Source organism: Geotrypetes seraphini, chromosome 8, assembly GCF_902459505.1.
Source record: "Geotrypetes seraphini chromosome 8, aGeoSer1.1, whole genome shotgun sequence".
In the NCBI taxonomy this organism is placed as follows: domain Eukaryota; kingdom Metazoa; phylum Chordata; class Amphibia; order Gymnophiona; family Dermophiidae; genus Geotrypetes; species Geotrypetes seraphini.
Window position 1 is genome coordinate 34,640,562 of NC_047091.1, and position 19,100 is coordinate 34,659,661.

Below are 19,100 nucleotides of genomic sequence, written 5' to 3' on the forward strand. Positions count from 1 at the left end.
ATTCTCTGAGCATTCTTGGGTGCAAATTGTCTGGTCCCATGGCTTTGTTCACCTTGAGTCTTGCCAGTTCACTGTAAACTTCACCTGGTGTGAACTCAAAATTCTGAAATGGGTCTTCTGTGCTTTGTGTTGCCTTCAACTGGGGACCGTGTCCCGGTGCCTCACAGGTGAAGACTGAGCAGAAGTATTCATTCAGTAGTTCGGCTTTATCGGAATCTGCTTCCACGTAACTTCCGTCCGGTCTTCTAAGGCGTACTATCCCACCTGTGTTCCTTTTTCTGTCACTAATATACCTGAAGAAGGATTTGTCCCCCTTTTTAATGTTTTTTGCCAGAATTTCTTCCACTCGAAGTTTTGCCTCCCTAACTGCCATTTTGACCGCTGTAGACCTGGTCCTATATTCTACTTTTGCCTCTCTTTTCTCCGTGCGCTTGTAGGAGAGAAACGCTTTTTTCTTCTCCTTAATGAGGTGCGAGATCTTGATTAATGTTTTCCTAAAATAGAAAGTGAAGGCTTGAAAGCAGACGTTTTCTTGAAAATAGCAAATGTGCAGTACAGGCAGAGGGTATCCAAAAGACAAAAGGCCGGGAAGAGTGTAATGTTTATCCTGTGCAAGTCTGTGGCTTTCAAATGGTGGTAGTTCTGAAGCAAAAAAAAATAATTTATGTTTGTTTGTTTTTTTTTAGCATAACTCTTCGTTGTGGACCCCTTTTTTTTTTAAAGGAAGGCTGTTTATAAAGCCTGAATTAAGATCTGACTAGATGAGACTGAGGGTCTTAACATACAAAAATCCATCTGTACTCGGCACAAAAATGTACCAGAACCAGGGTTAAATGTCCTTTAATTGCATATTTAACAAAATTAAGAGTATAGTAAAATAGAGTACAACGATTAGAAGGGCAAAAATAATTTCAAGTTTTATTAAAATTTGATCTAGTCGCCTATTAAAATATTTCTAGGCGAAATACAAAATTAAAATTTTTTACAATGTTAAAAAACATTAGACATAATGCAAAGCTAAGTAGATATAATGGAACATGGAGGGAAGAAGGGAAGGAACTACGTTTGTTATAAGATAGTTGAACAATTAAGGGGAAAACATTGTGGGGGAAAAAATGAAGGAAAATTTTAATTAGAAACAGGAGTTGAAGGTATCTTTAAAGCTATAACGAGGATGCATTTTTAAGCACAGATTCAGTTGGGCAGTTCTTCCTTTTCCTTTGTGGCTGATGTCTTTACATTCCTGTCGCATGTCATCTTATCAACTCAAACTGAACTTGTCTTCAAATGTCTTCCTTTGTTTAAAGTTTATTAGCTAGATGGGGAAACTGCATGGATATAAAAGACAGATGTTGAAACCATAGGAAAAAATACCCCAGAAGAAAAATGCAGGGTTTTTTTATGGGGGGGGGGGTTATGCCCAGTGGGCTTTCAAAAATGTACATTTTAATACTTGAAAAATAGTACAGTGAAGAATACGTTACAATATTTATTGAAGTGAAAGTAAAAAGACTAGAGGCTCCTTTTACTAAGCTGCCACCATTGAGCTGGCGTTAGTTTTTACGCATAGCGTGGGGGGCAGCGCGTGCTAAAAATGCTAGCGCACCTTGGTAAAAGGAGCCCTATAAGTTCTGCAACTACGATGTCTGGCCACCGAGAATTGCCCACTGACTTCAGTTTCATCTCCGCTTCAAAGTGACCCAAGCGGAAGCGTCGATTTTTTGTTTTGAAATCTGGAGTTACTTTAATAGGAGGGACTTTTTATTTGAGATACCCATGTAAATGTACAGAAAAGTATCGTTCAGTGAAATGTGTTGTTTTGGGAACCTTTCCAACTAACAGCTTTTCTATCCTTGAAATGTCTCGAGGGAGAACAAACTTAGCTCTGAATGAAAAAGATTAATTTTCTTGCTCCAAGCACCAGATGTTTTCTTTCCTTTTTCTAGAGTGATCTAGTATTTTCTTTATGATAAACCTCTTTATAGTAATCTTGGATCCCTAACTGTGGACTTGAGCTTGATTAGTCAATAATTTTTCTTTTCTTCTTTTGACAAATTGTGACTGTATCAAACTTTTCTGCACAAGGTGTTAAATACGTGATAAATAATTGAAGTTTTATAAGTAAAATAAAATAAAGTGACCCAACTGAACATCGTTCTGTTTGACTGGAAACTAGCAACCAGTTCAAACACAGACAACTTCGTTGTTCTTATAGGCTATATCAGAGGTAGGGAACTCTGGTCCCTCGAGAGCCGTATTCCAGTTGGGTTTTCAGGATTTCCCCAATGAATATGCATGAGATCTATGTGCATGCACTGCTTTCAATGCATATTCATTGGGGAAATCCTGAAAACCCGACTGGAATACGGCTCTCGAGGACCAGAGTTCCCTACCCCTGGGCTATATTGACTGAACAGCAAACTTTACGACGAAATGACCCACTGTTTGCACAATGATGTTTGCAATAGCAAAATCCTGGTTCTAGTTTTGATGTTAATTATTTCTATGGCGCTACCAGACATACGCAGTAGAGAATGACACGGTGAGAAAAATTAATCACCATTCCCGTCCCTGCGGATAACCGCGGTAAACAATCTTCATGTCATTCTTTAAGGAGAGAGGGAAGAATCAGCGTATGAATGGCCACAATCACCGATCCTCAAGCTTTGCTTTGAAGAATGCTGGTGTAGAAGGACTGAGGCTGAAATAGACACTAAAAAATGACATGGGTTTATTTCCCACGGTTATCCGCGGGGACGGGAACGATGATGAATTTTGTCACCGTGTCATTCTCTAATACGCAGCGATGTGCAGTCACAAAGAAGAAAACAGTCCCTGCTCAAAAGAGCTTACAATCTAAACAGCCAAGACAGACAAACAGGATGTCATGGAACAGTTAATCAGCTGGCTGGGATGGTGAGCAAAGGAGTAAGGTTAAGGAAAGCTCATTTACTTCTCCCACTTTTACTTTAAACTGCAAGCATCAAATGTAACTAAATAATAGTAAAAATTGGTGATATTATTACTTCAGTAAAAGTAACAAATTTTATCCTGTGCTTCTTTACAAGTAAAAGTAACTAATTGCATTTACGTAGCTACTTACAATACTGGCAATCAATACACGAGAGAGGGATGGGAAATAGTCCTAAAGCTATACTGGCAATTGCCAAATAAACTGTATAAAAGTCAGTTTTACGTGATTGCTCAAGGGATGCTGCGATGATGTCTGAACTTATATGGTGTGTTGCACAGACCTTTACAACACCGCTACCCGGCACTCGCAAGTCTCGTTGGGGTGACTGGAGGTACGTTCTGCATCGCGCATGGTGTCTCTCTTAAAAGTCTGGCTGTCACCATGGCCATCATCCACCCTTGCATTATGTTGTCCTTGTCTGCTGATGTCACAAAGGGTAAGCTGCCTTTTTACTTGGGGATGAGAGGATGCTGGGCTTTGCATAATGAAGCAGGCTGAAAGATGCAAAGTTACCGAAGAGAGCAGTGTTCCCTGCTCCTTGAACACTGTCTTCCAGGCAAGAACCAGGAGTTATTTATCCAGAACCTCGTAAGAACAATAGCCCAGCCAAAACACTGAACAAAAGTAAGGCTTTTCTGTTTCTTCCAGGCCATAAGCTAGATTCTATATGCCTAATGTTTCATATCGTGAAATTTAATAGAAATTTGAGGCTTACCTCCCAATAAGCTTGATCATCGAAATATTTCCAGTGCTGAGGTGCATTCCATAATTTGCAGGTTAGAAATAAACCTGGTTTAGAAAAACAGTGGAAACCAGTGGTTTTCAGGTTATTTTTGAAAGGTAATTTAAGGAGCAATTTTCAGACTGTCCGCACTGGGCATATTTAACCCATGGGTTTTGCATCAATTTTCAAAGCAAAAGGACGTGCATATTTTCATTTTGAAACTTGCCACAGGTACAAAGTATCCATAGACATCTAAACTCATTTTTATTTTTCTTATGGGGGTCATTTACTAACAGTTTGAACACCATCTGCCTCTGGGCCCTCAGGAAAATAGTGTGCCCTAAAGCAGACAGTCATGTTAACCATTAGTAAATGACCTCACAGAGTTGAAAATACTATACCATATCATACCATACATTTTCTTCTATACCGTAAGTTTCAACAAGGATTCAATGCGGCGTACAATAAGATTTCTAACCAGGAGTCATGAATTACAGGTTTGAAGAAGTAGAAACGTCTTTGCATTTTGATTTATAGGTTTGAAGAGACGAGGTGGGTCTTTAGCATTCTCCCAAAGCTGTATTATGTGTCTGGTTGATGCAGGTGTTGTGGGAGGCCGTTCCAAATTTTGGGGCCTTGGAATATGAAAGTGGATTCGTATAACATCTTTTGGTGTACACGCAAAGGTGAAGGGAAAGTCAGCTTTTTAAAGCGTTGCATCGATCTCGAATTGAGGAAAAAAAAAAAAAGCGTTTGTAACAATGATGTCTAAGATTAGTCCTATACAATCTCTGTGCACTATTTTTCCTCACCTAAATGCACCCTAAGGAATGTTTCCTTTCAGTGAGGCTCTAAGTATGTATGTTTTACAATGTCTGGATCCTTAGCCATATCAAAAGAGGGCAGCTTTCCAATACTTTATTAACAGGAATAATACACCCTCTTTTTGGTTGATAAGGGAAGCTTTCCTGCCTCTATCTGCTTGAATAAAACAAAGGTTAAAGGGCAACCAGAAATAAGGATCTACAAGTTAAGCTGTAGGCGATATCTTTTTATTGGACTAAATTGGTACACTGATAACTAATTTTTGAGACTTATTTTCCCTTTCACTAAGGCAGTAAGGACACAGCACAGTTACACTGGGTTTAAATATGGTAATACAGCAGCAAAGAAGTCAGAGCTGAACTCTACAAGCTGCTGATCTCATTGCAGAACTGCAGATTTGGTTTTGCAACAGCCAGACAGGCTCTGTCTCCTCCCTAGGGGCCTGTGTCCTTCCACTGGCCCCACAGACGGGACAGGAGCACAGATTTCCTTGTAGCAGCATGCAGGACTAGGCAAAAACCTAAGAACATAAGAAGTTGCCCCCGCTGAGTCAGAGCAGAGGTCCATCTTGCTCAGCGGTCCGCTCCCGCGGCGGCCCATCAGGCCTAGTGCCTGAACAGTGGTCCCTGATTAATTTTGTAACTTACCTCTAATCCCATCCCTATAATCTACCTCTACTCTTATCTGTACCCCTCAATCCCTTTGTCTTCCAAGTACCTATCCAAAGCTTCTTTGAACCTCTGTAGCATGCTCCTGTTTATCACATCCTCTAGAGCAGGGGTGTCCAATGTCGGTCCTCGAGGGCCGCAGTCCAGTCGGGTTTTCAGGATTTCCCCAATGAATATGCATTGAAAGCAGTGCATGCACATAGATCCCATGCATATTCATTGGGGAAATCCTGAAAACCCGACTGGACTGCGGCCCTCGAGGACCGACATTGGACACCCCTGCTCTAGAGGCTGTAATTCCAAAGAACTGAGGTTAAAGCTTGGCTTTTGGGCAGAGACGTTGCTGATGTAAGACAGGGGCTCTGAGTGAATATAAAAGGTTAGGAGTTGGACCTATTCCTATATATGGATCATGCATTTGATATACCACCTTTCTGAGGTACAACCAAAGCAGTTTATATTTATTATATGCAGGCACTTACTTTTTCTGTCCCTTTTGGGTTTACAGTTTTTTTGTACCTGGGGCAAGAGAGTGTTAAGTGACTGGCCCAGGGTCACAAAAGCTGCACTGGGAATTGAACCTAGTTCTCCAGGTTTTCAGTTCACTGCACTGAATCACTAGGGTAGACATGGGCAACTCCGGTCCTCGAGGGCCGGAATCCAATTGGGTTTTCAGGATTTCCCCAATGAATATGCATGAGATCTATTTGCATGCACTGCTTTCAATGCATATTCCTTAGCACAGCAGCAGATGAATCCAGAGACTAGTGGGGATAGCTCACATCGACCAGCAGGTGGAGATAGAGAAACCGATTAACAGGTGGTCTTATAGACTCGCATTCCTCCTGTCCATTCAGTTTGCTCTATCTCCCAGCAGGGGTAGTTGCTATTCATCTAGCTCCTGGATTCTGGCTGTGCCGGTGACTTCATAGAAGTTTCATTTCTCCTGTTGAGAATTTTTCTCTTCAGAGAGCAAGGGGTGTCTGGCTGTGCGGTGCCAGCTTTGGGAGCTACACCTGGGCCCACCCAGGTCCCTTCTCCACCCTCCCCTCCAGTGGATTGAGGGGTTTCCTTTGGGCTCTGTTTTTCTTCTTTCCAGTTTGACAAAAAAAAAAAAAAAAAAATTTCATCAGAGTCTCACTGTGCTGTGCTGTGCCTTTGGTCAGCTTACAGTTTACAACTGCCAGCCTTAACTTGTTCAGGTTATGATAGGTGGAAAGTTTGGGTAAGTTGAAGTTACTGGTTTGTGTGTGTGTAGTGCGGTAGCCGGATTCCTGTTGGTTTTTTTTGTTTGGGGGCAGCTTCGTTTGTTTTCGCGGGCTTTCTCTGTAAAAAAAAAAAAAATGGCGGCTGAATCCGTTAAACGGTGTTCGCGCTGTGGGAAGCGCAGAACACCATCGGGTTTGTGTTCCGCCGGCTGTGCGGGTTCGCCAGCTGAAGACGCGCTGCTACCGGCCAGTGCTTGTGAGATTTCCCGCGCTGGGGAGGCGCGCTCCAGCTCCTCTCCCCTCGCGGTCGAGTCGGCCACACTTCAGAGCGCGGCTGCGTCTGAAGGGAGTTTGGCGGCGGTTGGAGCATCGGGAGTGCTGGGGGAAGGCGCGGTTTCGCTCCCCTGTGCGGTACAGGCCGGGTCAGCGGTATTTGGGCAGGACTCATTTTCGCCCGCATTTGTCATGTTAATGCACCGTGCCTTCCTCTTGCAGAGCGCTCAGCCGGCTCAGAATATTCATTTGCTGCCTACTATGGCTGCTCAGCCTATATCTTCTTCTCCTGCTCCTCCTGCCAATGTTTCCCAGACGGTGCAGGCTCAGGCGGCGAAGCATCGCAGACTTGCGCCCGCGGATGAGGGGGACCCTGCCTCAGTTTCCCCCTTGTCTCTGTCTCTTCCGGAGTCTTTGGAGGACGGGGAGGTGCCGGAATGGGATGCGGAGGAGCCGATTGGTAGGGACGTGGATGATCCTTCTGCGCTCCGTCTTTTTCACAAGGAAGAACTTTCCTCCTTGATTTGTAAGGCTTTGCAGGGCTTGCACATTTCGCAGGAGGATCCGCAGGTTTCTGGGTCCACGAACCCCCTGATGGCAGGGACGCGGAAGCCGCCTAGATCCTTTCCGGTGCATGAAGCCATGCAGGAGCTCATTGCGACGCAATGGGACACCCCTGAGGCCAGTCTGCGGGTGTCGAAGGCCATGCGACAGTTATACCCTATTGCTCCGAAGGAACTGGAGAAATTTCAGATACCTTGGGTTGATGCGTTGGTGGCCGCTGTCACCAAAAAGACTACCTTGCCTGTGGAAGGGGGTGTTGCGCTGAAGGATGTCCAGGATAGAAAAATTGAATCTTCGCTTAAAATGTTCTTTGAGGTGGCGGCGGTCACCTTACAAGCTGCGGTTTGCAGTTCTTATGCTGCGCGAGCTTGTCTACAGTGGTCTCAGGTGTTAGCGGATAATATGATGGAGTCCGGGAGTTCTGTTCCATCAGAAGTGGCAGATCTGGAGTCTGGTCTGGCGTATTTGGCGGATGCCTTGTATGATATTATTCGCGCTTCTGCTAAACAGATGTCTCTGTCTGTGGTTTCTCGCAGATCTTTGTGGCTCCGTCATTGGGCGGCAGATGCAGCGTCCAAGCTTAGGCTCGTGAAACTCCCTTTTAAAGGTCGGCTGTTATTCGGGGAGGATTTGGACAAGTTGGTGAAGGATTTTGGTGATACCAAAACACAGCGATTGCCGGAGGACAGACCTAGGCCGCCTTTGAAATCCTCGGTTGCAAGACCTCGCTTCCGGGATGTTAAGAGATATAGGCCGGGTAAGCCATCCTTTCAACCCTCTTCTGGGTCCTTCGCGAATTCGAGACCTAGATTTCCACAACGGAGTTCCTTTCGTGCAGCAAAACCCCAGCCAGTTCAACCGGCCCGTGCTCCAGCAACTCGCAATCCACAATGACGGGGTCTCGGCTCCCTCCGCCATTCCCTTGGGGGGGCGGCTGTCTGCCTTTCTGACGGAGTGGGCCAAGATAACGTCAGATCAGTGGGTTTTGGACATTATTCGAGACGTTTACAAGTTAGAGTTTTCCTCTCCCGTCGCAGATTCTTTCTTGGTCTCCCCGTGCAATGGAGGGGCCAAAAGAGACTCGGTACGCCTCACTCTTCAGGGGCTTCTGGAGCTGGGGGCTGTGGTGCCGGTTCCCCCGGAGGAGATGGGGCTCGGCAGGTATTCCATTTACTTCATTGTGCCCAAGAAGGGGGGGTCAGTAAGACCAGTGCTGGATCTCAAGCGGGTCAACCGATTTCTCAGGGTTCGACATTTCCGTATGGAGACGGTTCGTTCAGTGATTGCGGCAGTTCAGCCAGGGGAGTTTCTCACGTCCCTAGATCTCAAAGAGGCTTACCTCCATATACCCATATGGCCTCCGCATCAGAGATTTCTTCGGTTTGCGATCCTAGGCCAACATTATCAGTTTCGGGCAATGCCCTTTGGTCTCGCCACGGCTCCACGCACCTTTTCGAAGGTGATGGTAGTGGTGGCCGCGTTTCTGCGAAGAGAGGGGATTCGAGTACACCCTTACTTGGACGACTGGCTGATCCGCGCCTCTTCCAGACAGGAGAGTCTGTCGGTTACTCAGAAAGTGATCTCTCTCCTTCAGTCCTTGGGGTGGATCATCAACTTTCCCAAGAGCTCTCTGTCCCCGTCCCAGTCATTGAAACATCTGGGAGTGAGGTTCGACACTGGTCTGGGGAAAGTTTTTCTGCCCCGGGACCGGGGAGAGAAGTTGCAGTCTCAGGTTCGTCTGCTTCTCCGGTCACCCAGGCCTCGCGTTTGGGATTATGTGCAGGTTCTGGGCTCGATGGTGGCGGCTCTGGAGGTGGTGCCTTGGGCTCGGTTCCACATGAGGCCGTTGCAGAAGTCTCTTCTTTCCCGGTGGTCCCCGGTGTCTCAGGACTACAATCGCCGTCTCCAGTGGTGTCCTCAGGCGTTCCGCAGCATGCGGTGGTGGCTCAGCGAGGTCCATCTGTTCCGGGGCATGCCTCTTGCGACGCCGGATTGGGTCGTGATTACGACGGATGCCAGTCTTCTGGGCTGGGGAGCCCAGTGTCTGCAGGCCTCGGCGCAGGGTATTTGGTCCCAGGAGGAGGCCCAGTGGTCGATCAATATGCTGGAGTTGAGGGCAATCAGGCTTGCGCTTCTGGCATTTCAGTCCATGATTCAAGACCATCCGACCAGGGTCTTTTCGGACAGTGTCACGGCGGTGGCGTATATCAATCGCCAGGGGGGTACCCGGAGTCCTCAGTTGGCCGACGAGGCGATGGTTCTGTTTCGATGGGCGGAGGTTCATGTTCCTCTTCTCTCGGCGGCGCACATTGCGGGTCACGAAAACGTTCAGGCGGACTTTCTCAGCAGAAATCTTCTCGATCCAGGCGAATGGGAGCTGTCCGCTCGGGCGTTCGATCTGCTGGTCCCGCGGTGGGGTCTTCCGGAGATGGATCTCATGGCGTCGTACCGCAATGCGAAGCTTCCTCGATTCTTCAGCAGACGCAAGGAACAGGAGTCGGAGGGGATGGACGCGTTAGCCCTTCCGTGGCCTCCGGGTTGCCTTCTTTACATATTTCCTCCTTGGCCGATGATAGGTCGGTTATTGCACCGCATCTCTCTCTTTCAGGGCAGGGTGATCCTCGTGGCTCCGGAGTGGCCGCGTCGGCCATGGTACGCGGACCTGATTCAGCTGTCGGCGGGCGATCGGCTGACGTTCCCGGTGACTCCGGACTTACTGACTCAGGGTCCAATCTCCATGGAAGATCCGTCCCACTTTGGTCTTACGGCCTGGCTCTTGAACGGTCGCGGCTGAGGCGCCGGGGCTATTCGGAACAGGTTATTTCCACTCTTCTTCAAACCAAAAAGATTTCTACATCTGCCTCCTATGCTAGAGTATGGAGAGTTTTTGAGTCTTGGTGTAAGGGGCAGGGTATTTCGCCCTTCCAGGCGTCTCTGTCGGCTATTCTTTCCTTTCTGCAGGAAGGCGTAGCTAAAGGGTTGGCCTATAATTCCCTGAAGGTTCAGGTGGCGGCCATTGCTTGTTACAGAGGTCGGGTCTCTTGTTCGGCGCTCGCGTCGCAACCTGACGTGGTTCGATTCCTCAAGGGGGTTCACCATATTCGGCCTCCTGTAAAGCGGACCTGTCCCTCGTGGAGTCTTAAACTTGTCCTTGGGGGATTGCGGGCGGCACCTTTTGAGCCTTTGTCTTCTGCTACTTTGAAAGATGTCACATTGAAAACGGTGTTTTTGGTGGCTATGGCTTCAGCCAGACGGGTGTCGGAGTTGCAGGCGCTGTCTTGCAGGGAGCCTTTTTTGCGCATTTCGGACGCTGGGGTGTCTGTTCGGACGGTGCCGTCCTTTCTGCCTAAGGTGGTTTCGTCCTTTCATGTGAACCAGTGTTTATTCCTCCCGGCTTTTCGGCGGGAGGATTGGGGGGAGCGCTTCTCATTGTTGCGTTTCCTGGATGTGCGCAGGGCTGTTCTGCATTATTTGGGGGTGACTAATGACTTTCGTCGGTCGGACCACTTGTTCGTGTTATTCGCGGGCAAGAACAAAGGTATGGCAGCATCTAAGGCTTCCATTGCTCGTTGGGTCAAAGAAACGATAGCTTCGGCTTATTTAATAGCGGGGAAGCGGTTGCCGGAGCAACTTCATGCTCATTCGACTCGAGCGCTGGCTACGTCTTGGGCGGAGTCCGGAGGGCTTTCCTTGGAGGAGATTTGCCGCGTGGCTACTTGGTCTTCTGGGAATACCTTTTCGAAGCATTACCGGTTGGATGTGGCGGCCCGTGTGGAGGCTGGATTTGGCGCTTCGGTTATTGCAGAGGCAGCATTAGCTTCCCACCCGGTTTGAGTTTGCTTTGCTACATCCCACTAGTCTCTGGATTCATCTGCTGCTGTGCTAAGGAAGGAAAAATTATGTTCTTACCTGTTAATTTTCTTTCCTTTAGGAGCAGCAGATGAATCCAGAGCCCCACCCTTTCTGTGGCCGCTCTGTCAGTATTCTGTGTGTTGTGTTTCAGTTGGGTTATTGTTGGTAGTTGTGTTCTGTAGTTTACTATTTAATTCGCTACTGGAAAGAAGTTTTTTGGATGCTCATTCTCCTCATCTTTGGATGCTTGGGCAAGGAGCATAACTGAATGGACAGGAGGAATGCGAGTCTATAAGACCACCTGTTAATCGGTTTCTCTATCTCCACCTGCTGGTCGATGTGAGCTATCCCCACTAGTCTCTGGATTCATCTGCTGCTCCTAAAGGAAAGAAAATTAACAGGTAAGAACATAATTTTTCCTTCATTGGGGAAATCCTGAAAACCTGACTGGATTCTGGCCCTTGAGGACCGGAGTTGCCAATGTCTGCACTAGGGCCCTTAGGATGGGTAGAATGGGAAACCGATTTTATGATTTACAGTTTAATTTGAAATACGGCCTATAAATATGAGGGGGTGCTGAACCTGGATATGGTTCAAGCAATGATCTGACACAACATCAACACGTAGAATTTCTTTTCTGCAAATTGGCACTTAATGAAATTAAGATAACACTCTTTTCAGCTACAGTGATAAAATAATGCCCAAAATTTAGGAAGTTCAGCACACCCTTGTCTGTAACAAAAGTGAGCCAAGTATAGGACAATCAAGCCATTGTGACATCACTGATGAGGTTGGCTCTTATTGGTGGAAGAAGGCACTATGATATCACAATCTCAGCTCTGGTTACCAAAGACTGAAACTTCACACTATGAGGGAGTGCTGAAAAGTTCTCAGCCCAACCAAGAAGAGAATGACATGGATATAGTTCAATCAATGATCTGAAACAATGTCAAAATATAGAATTTTGTTTCCGCAAATTGGCACTTAATAAAATAAGACAATCTTTTATGCTACAACGGCAAAATAATGCTCAGAATTTAGGAAGTTGGTTGGTTGGGCTGAGAATTTTTTAGCAACCCCTTGTAGGAATTAGCTAAATAGTTTGATTTATTTTAAGGGTGAAGGGCTGGGTGGAAGGGAGGGATTTTATGTATACTATAACACACCTTGGGCTTTTTGGTGAGGCATAAAAATGATATTGTTAGTAAATGTTTTACTGTGTTTGTCTTGTCGAAATATGTTTAGCATTTTTAATATGTATGCATGTAATTTTGTAAACCGCATAGTTTTTATGCAGTATATAAATTTTTAAATAAATAAAAATGAAATATAAGAAATAATAAATACATTAAATATAGTACACTAAAGCAGAGTGAGGTGATTTGTTCAAGTGTAACTTGGGCAAGAAACTGAGAAAAACTTTGAAATGGAAACTTCTGGATTCAAAAACATCTGTTCTTGAACTGACCTGTAAGGAGTCCCCCTACAAGACTCATTATCAAGGTTACTAAGATACAAGAAATCCCAATTACGGCTTGATAACCCAACCTAGAGGAAATAGAACACAATTAAAAAAATACCTTTCAGATGGCATGATTAATATTTGTATAAGCAATACAGAAACAAGACAGATGAAGATGTGAAAACTTATTGTTACCTGCAGACCTTATACATCCTGTTTGGGCTGTCTCTGCAGTGCCCGCATGACTTGGATTTATGCATTTATACTAAGTAATTTATGACAGCTGCTTTACCTCAACATCCCTCTGTGCCTGAATGTAACTCGTCTTGAAGTACTATTAGAAAGACATGAGCTAAATACCAATCTACCAAAGATCACGCAGAACTTCTCCGTCTTTATCTCATAAAAAGTGAATTAGAAACACAAAGAACTTTTCAATTCTTATCTAGGCTCAGGTTGCGCAAAGCCTACCTTGTTAAATTATCCCAGTTATCCACTGAAGTGAGCACAACATAAGCGACCCCTCCAAGCAGCCCTGGTAAACCAAATGTGGCATGAACGCCACAGGTGTCATGAATCTGAATCGCAGAATTCAAATATGCCTGTAGGTGGAAAGGAGACGTTGCTTTAGACAGGCGTTACGAGCTGTGGAAAAGAAAAATGCCAGTATATGATTCAATTGACAATGGCAACAGATACATTAATTGGTATCTTCCAGTGCAATACTGCAAGCTGGGTGCATTTATCTCTCTTTGGATTGCTGTACCTGTTCAGTGTTTTGTTTTGTTTTTACCAGCCCCCCTCTAGTTACACCAAGAATATGTGAGTTCTGTGGCCTTTTGAAGAACTTACAGATTTATCTATAACAGAGTCAACTGGCATCGCTCTCTCTCTCTGCCTAAACAGGCAGTATCAGTTTCTTTAAAAAAAAAACCAACAAACTCCAACAGCTTCCATTACATGTGCATTGATTTTAATTGCACAAACTAACATCATATAGCAGTGAACCATTTTAAGGAGGTAATTTTAGAACAGAGGTACAATTTACATGTGGTTTGTGGAAATGCTGATTTTAGAATGCCACTATGTAGATCAGGGGTGTCCAACCTGCGGCCCCGTGAAGTATTTTGTGCGGCCCCGGGGTCGAGGGCGATGCAGGGTTTTTCTCTGCTGCCCCCGGGTGTTAACCGTCTTGCCGGCTCCCTCCTCTGTCTTGCTGCAGCGTTTGCGCATTTGTGCGGCCTCAGAAACATTTTTATTGGCCAATGCGGCCCAGGGAAGCCAAAAGGTTGGACACCCCTGATGTAGATGTTACAGTTCTAAGGGAGACATGTTCGAGGTGTGGTTGGGTGGTCCACAATTATACATGTTCCCAATTTTTCATGAGAATACACATATGTCTATTAAAAAAAATGTCCTATCAGATTTTCACCTTCTCTAAGGTACACATAACATAAGTATCAGCAAACTGCTCTTTTCAATCTGGGATTTAGAAAGTGATTGAGGGGACAACAGAGCAGGTCCAAGGGGACCCAACGTCCTAAGCCAGTGCTTTCCAAACTGTTAGCGAGAGAGAGATGTGGGGTGCATCCGTACCTGGGCATGGGCCTGTGTTTAAAAGCCCCTGTTGGTGTTGCATCTACTTCTAACTTGGCAAAGGGGGAAAGGCTTTTCCAAGCATGGAGCTTCTTATATCAGGCACTTTTCCTATGCTCTTTTGGGTTTCCAGGTCAAGAACTGGCCCTGCTAGGCTTTGATCTGCAACCGCCTAGGATTTTATCTTCCTTTTTAGCTCAACCCTTGCAGCAAGAGCTCTCAGCCAAACACTAGCCCCCTCTGGAACTCAGAGCACACATGCATGCAATCTGAATGTGGTCAATAGGTGTCACTGTTTAGTAATGAGAAGGAACATACCTCCTCCTTCAGGCTGCACATCCTATCATCAATGTAACCTATTATTGCCAGCCGATTTGATGTAGCATGCAGCTCTGCCCTCCTCCAAGCAGTATATTTAATACTGACACCTCTGATGTAATATTCCTCAGTAAGCACATTGAAACTGCACTCTGTAGGGAGTAGGAGCTGATCTTTTATATTACCTGTATGTACGTAAAGCCGAGTGCTGAGATCATGCCAGCCAGGAAACCAATTGTCATTGCAATCCATGCCGAATAAATGAAATAAGCTGAGAAGCCGACAGCGACACCACCGGCCAGCACCGCATTGCGAATGTGCACCTGTGTACGGATACAACAAAAGATCTGCTTACAAAAAAAGTATTAAAAATCCATTCCATTTTTGTGCAGACTTGGTAAAGGCCTGAACTGTCAAAACTTGCAAACTAACAGCTATAATTGTATTTACTGCATTTTCAAAAGCTTTAAAATGATTTAACTCTACAGGGCCATTTGATCTGTAGTATGTGTTAGGGATGTGCATTAAACCACTTATGGTAGCAAAGATTAACAACATTTTTCACGTTAACACAAAGCAACAGGAACCCCAGATTTCATCCAACATGTCCTCCTTTTGAGGACATGTCCGGGGGTCCGGACGGCTTATCAAAACCCGGCACTTTGTCCGGGTTTTAAAAAGCTTCTGATGTCGGAACAGCATCTGCGAACGAGCGGAAAGCGTGACATCGCGCGAGCATGCGTGATGCCATCATGTCGCATGTGTGGATGCCGTCCCGCTACACGAACATGTTAAGGGGGTGGGGATGGGGGTGGAACTGGGCGTGGCCATGGCTCCAGATTTTCCTTTGGGAAAATCTGCTAACCCTAGCCCCATTGCTCAATAATGCACCTTATTACACAGTGTGCTCTGTTCAATAATGTGCCTTATTTTATTTATATATTGGGATTTATTAACCGCCTTTTTCGTGAAGAGATTCACCCAAAGCGATTTCAATACACTGAATACTAATCAGGTACTCTTAAGTATTTCCCCTATCTGTCCCAGCAGGCTCACAATTTAACTATGGTACCTGGGACAGTGAGGGTTAAGTGACTTGCCCAGAGTCACAGGGATCAAACTCATAACTTCAGGTGCTGAGGCAGCAGCTGTAACCACTAGGCCACCTTATTACTCATACTGGGTGTCCTATTGATGACACTGCTGTAATAATGTATGTTAAGACAATCCATATTAGTAAATCTAAGCCCATGACAGTAAACCTTCTGAAGCAGGGAAATACTTAGGGCCAACGAAAACTGGGCTTTTTGCATTCTTATGTAGAACTTTCCCTCGCACTAAGCTCAGATTTACTGTGGCATAAAGGTCAGGCGTTTTCAAATTTATTTTTTTTTCCCAGGCCCAGATTCTCATCAGGATGCGCTGAAAGTTAGGCAGCAGTAGGCGTCCTACTCCCACCTAATTTAATTGACGTTAAACAACACAGTAATTTGACCATGTGTTTTAAAACTACTTACAAAAAAAAGGCGCCACTATGCAGCCTTCGGGACCGGCACCTAGGGCCCAGGCAGAAGTGTGCAGACTTTGCCATCAATATACACTGCTAACTGCGATGCTGATGGACCCCTAGGTGCCAGAAATGTAGGCCTGTGAAAACCTGGCCTACATTTTCGGTGCCTCGAGGCCTGTCAAGCTGCGATTCTGGAAGCGGTGCATGCCGTGGCTGGTTCGGCTTACAGAATCAGCCCCTAAGTGCTCCTATGTTAACCTTGCGTTATTCAGTTAGCAAACACTATTGTGAATGCACATTAGGGCAGCTACTTTTCCCGTAATGGGTCTAGAGAGTTGCACGGGGACAGAAATCCCACCCATCCCTGGCAGTCCCCGCCAGAATCCTCTCCGTCCCCACCCGTCCCCGCCAGGATCCTCTCCGTCCCCGCCTGTCCCCGCCAGGATCCTCTCCGTCCCCACCCAATCTCGCAAGGATCTTCTCCGTCCCCACCCGTCCCCGCCAGGATTTTTTTTTTTTAGAAATGTCTTTTGCTGACTATAGAAAGGAGGAACAATTACTGCAAAACCAGATTGCCCTTCAGTCTTACCATGTTCAGCTTCCCTCTTGCATTGGTACAAACTGAAAATGAAAAGGCTGTGACCGCACTGACGGCGAGTGCATAATACGTGTTATATACAGCATTTCTTCTTTTAGAGGCATTCGGAACCAGAACCGAATTAAATGTGGGCCAGAACATCCATAGGAAAAGTGAACCTGAAAAACAAACAGAATCCCTTGAGAATAATCTGGACAAATGCAAAGTGAGGTGCATAGGGAAGAATAATACTCCCTATATGCACACATGGTACTGGGTTTTATACCAGCTCCTTAATTCTATAACCTTTGGATTCAACCTTGAGTCTCATCTGGAATAAAATTCAAAACATCCTGCATTATGCACACATACTCAATGGAAACTCCGCTGCACCATTAAATCACCTTTTCTCCTCCGCATAGTCCACTTCACCCAGAAATCTTAACAGGATACAATTGAACCTCCCCACAACAAAACCCCCCAAGTATTCCACTCAATGTTCACATTCTCTGGTGTGAAAGCATTGAACGATCTCCCAACAAACATCAGATCTGAATCTAATTATTCCACGTTTCGCAAGAAACTAAAGACCTTTCTTTTCGACTCCATAAACTTTACTACCAACTTTACTATCAACTAATCCCTACTTAAAAAATTTAAGCATTCCCTAAAATCTTTTTTCTATAAAGAGGCTAATATCACAGTCTGTTCAATAAAACTAAATCTATACAAACTATTAAAATATCTTCATCTTATTCATTTTATACCTTCCTCAAGTGATCCCATCCTTTGTGTTCTTACCTCAAATGTTCCCCTTTTTTTTTTATAAATTGTAGTCCCTCCCATCATCCATTTGTACCAGTTTGTATCAGTTTGTAATAGAACAAAAATGATATGTATGTATTGTCTTATTTTATTTTATTTTGTCCACCCTGTTTTCTTTTATATAACAGATACATGTTATACGCATTGAAATATATGACATTGCGTAAAAATCAAACACTATTAAACTTGAAACTTGAAACTTCATCAGCACCGAACAAGACTAAACACAATAGACTCCTAGGGAAATAGACCCATGGAACCGCAGTTCACCCTTTTTTGCCATCATAGAACCACATACACAGATTCCCACTGGTTAATGACTGTTACAGACTCTATCAACCTCATGGCATCTTTCATCAATCCATATTAGCTCTCTTGCTGTATGTAATTCTCCACTAAGTGTTCATTTAATGGACTTCCTGCAACTCCTATGAGCTGTACCAAATTGCCTCTTTAAACGGACAGCACGACAATCTCTACCTCAAAGAATCCCAAAAGTCGTGTAATGTGTCTCTATAACTTCCTTGTATTGCAATTGTATCTCTAGGCATTCTTGCTCTGTACTAATCTGTTCTCCACCAAACTGTACTTTAAATCGCCCTGAACCTTTGTAGGTATAGCGTGACTCATAAATCCCAAATCAGATTAGATTACTGAACAACAGGGCACACTCTGAGACTACCTCTGGAGCTTATGGCAGCCATTTTCTACCAGGTGCTGCTAGGGGCAGGTGCAAGCGCAGTTTTCACCTGCCTGTCTGACCCCACTGAACCACCAGGCAGTTAGACGTAGGCCGAGGGGGGGGGGGGACTACAGGTAGATGAGGTGAGCTGTTATCAAAGGGGTGTGCACTATTGGGGAAAATGCCTATATGTCATGTCTGTCCAAGTTAGACTGCATCCCCAACCCTATATGTTGAGCAGGGACCATTTATTAAATGTCAACATTTATAGCACTATACAGTGGAACGCTGATTATCCGAACTCCAATTATCTGGATTGCTTTGGAGGTCTCAGTTTATATTTGAGTTCCCCCTGAAGTACTATTCCTATTGTTCTCCCTCCCACTAGTGCTCCTTTTCTGCTGCCATCAGCCCAACTCAGCACCCCTCTCCCCCCGAACTGGGAGATTTTCCACCACTGTCAGCCCCCTTCAATGAATGGACATTAATTATTTTCTTTTGTTTTTAATACTTGTTGATAAAAAAAATACCTTCAGCGCACCCCACCCCCACCCCTCTCCCTCTCTGAACAGCACCACCCCCTCCCTAAACTAAACTAAACTAAACTAAGCCTTAAGTTTATATACCGCATCATCTCCACGGAAGCGGAGCTCGACACGGTTTACAAAGCTTAAAAATACAATGCTGTATTGTATTGTATTGTATTGTATTGTGGTTTGTTGAGTTTTCTTTTACTTATGTATGTATTGCAGTCACTTGCATAGATGCTGGATATGTGGGTTACAAGTGTTTTAAAGAAAGAAAATGCAGCATTCCCCCTCCCTCCCTGAACAGCACCCTCCCCCCTCCCGTACCCAGAGGAAAGACCCCAGGCCTACCTTGTTTTCCTGATGGTCTAGCAGCAGTGCTTGGGCAGAAGCGATCCTACTCGCTCCCGCCCATTCATAAGAACATAAGAATTGCCTTACTGGGTCAAACCAATGGTCCATCAAGCCCAGTAGCCCGTTCTCACGGTGGCCAATCCAGGTCACTAGTACCTGGC

The 19,100-nt window shown here is 45.2% G+C and overlaps 1 protein-coding gene across 2 annotated transcripts in view; it reads right to left on the bottom strand.

Annotated features, from left to right (window-relative positions):
* Nucleotides 1-891: 891 nt before the first annotated feature.
* RHCE (Rh blood group CcEe antigens) overlaps nt 892-19,100 on the bottom strand; it is a 43,656-nt gene continuing 25,447 nt past the window's right edge. For both annotated transcript variants that reach the window (XM_033954104.1, XM_033954103.1), the window contains exons 5-10: nt 16,564-16,730; nt 14,650-14,787; nt 13,022-13,152; nt 12,557-12,636; nt 3,690-3,763; nt 892-1,328 (exon numbers count right to left, since the gene is read on the bottom strand). In XM_033954104.1, coding sequence (XP_033809995.1) covers nt 1,302-1,328; nt 3,690-3,763; nt 12,557-12,636; nt 13,022-13,152; nt 14,650-14,787; nt 16,564-16,730 — 617 coding nt within the window. In that variant the 3' untranslated portion in view covers nt 892-1,301. The remainder of the gene's footprint in view (nt 1,329-3,689; nt 3,764-12,556; nt 12,637-13,021; nt 13,153-14,649; nt 14,788-16,563; nt 16,731-19,100) is intronic.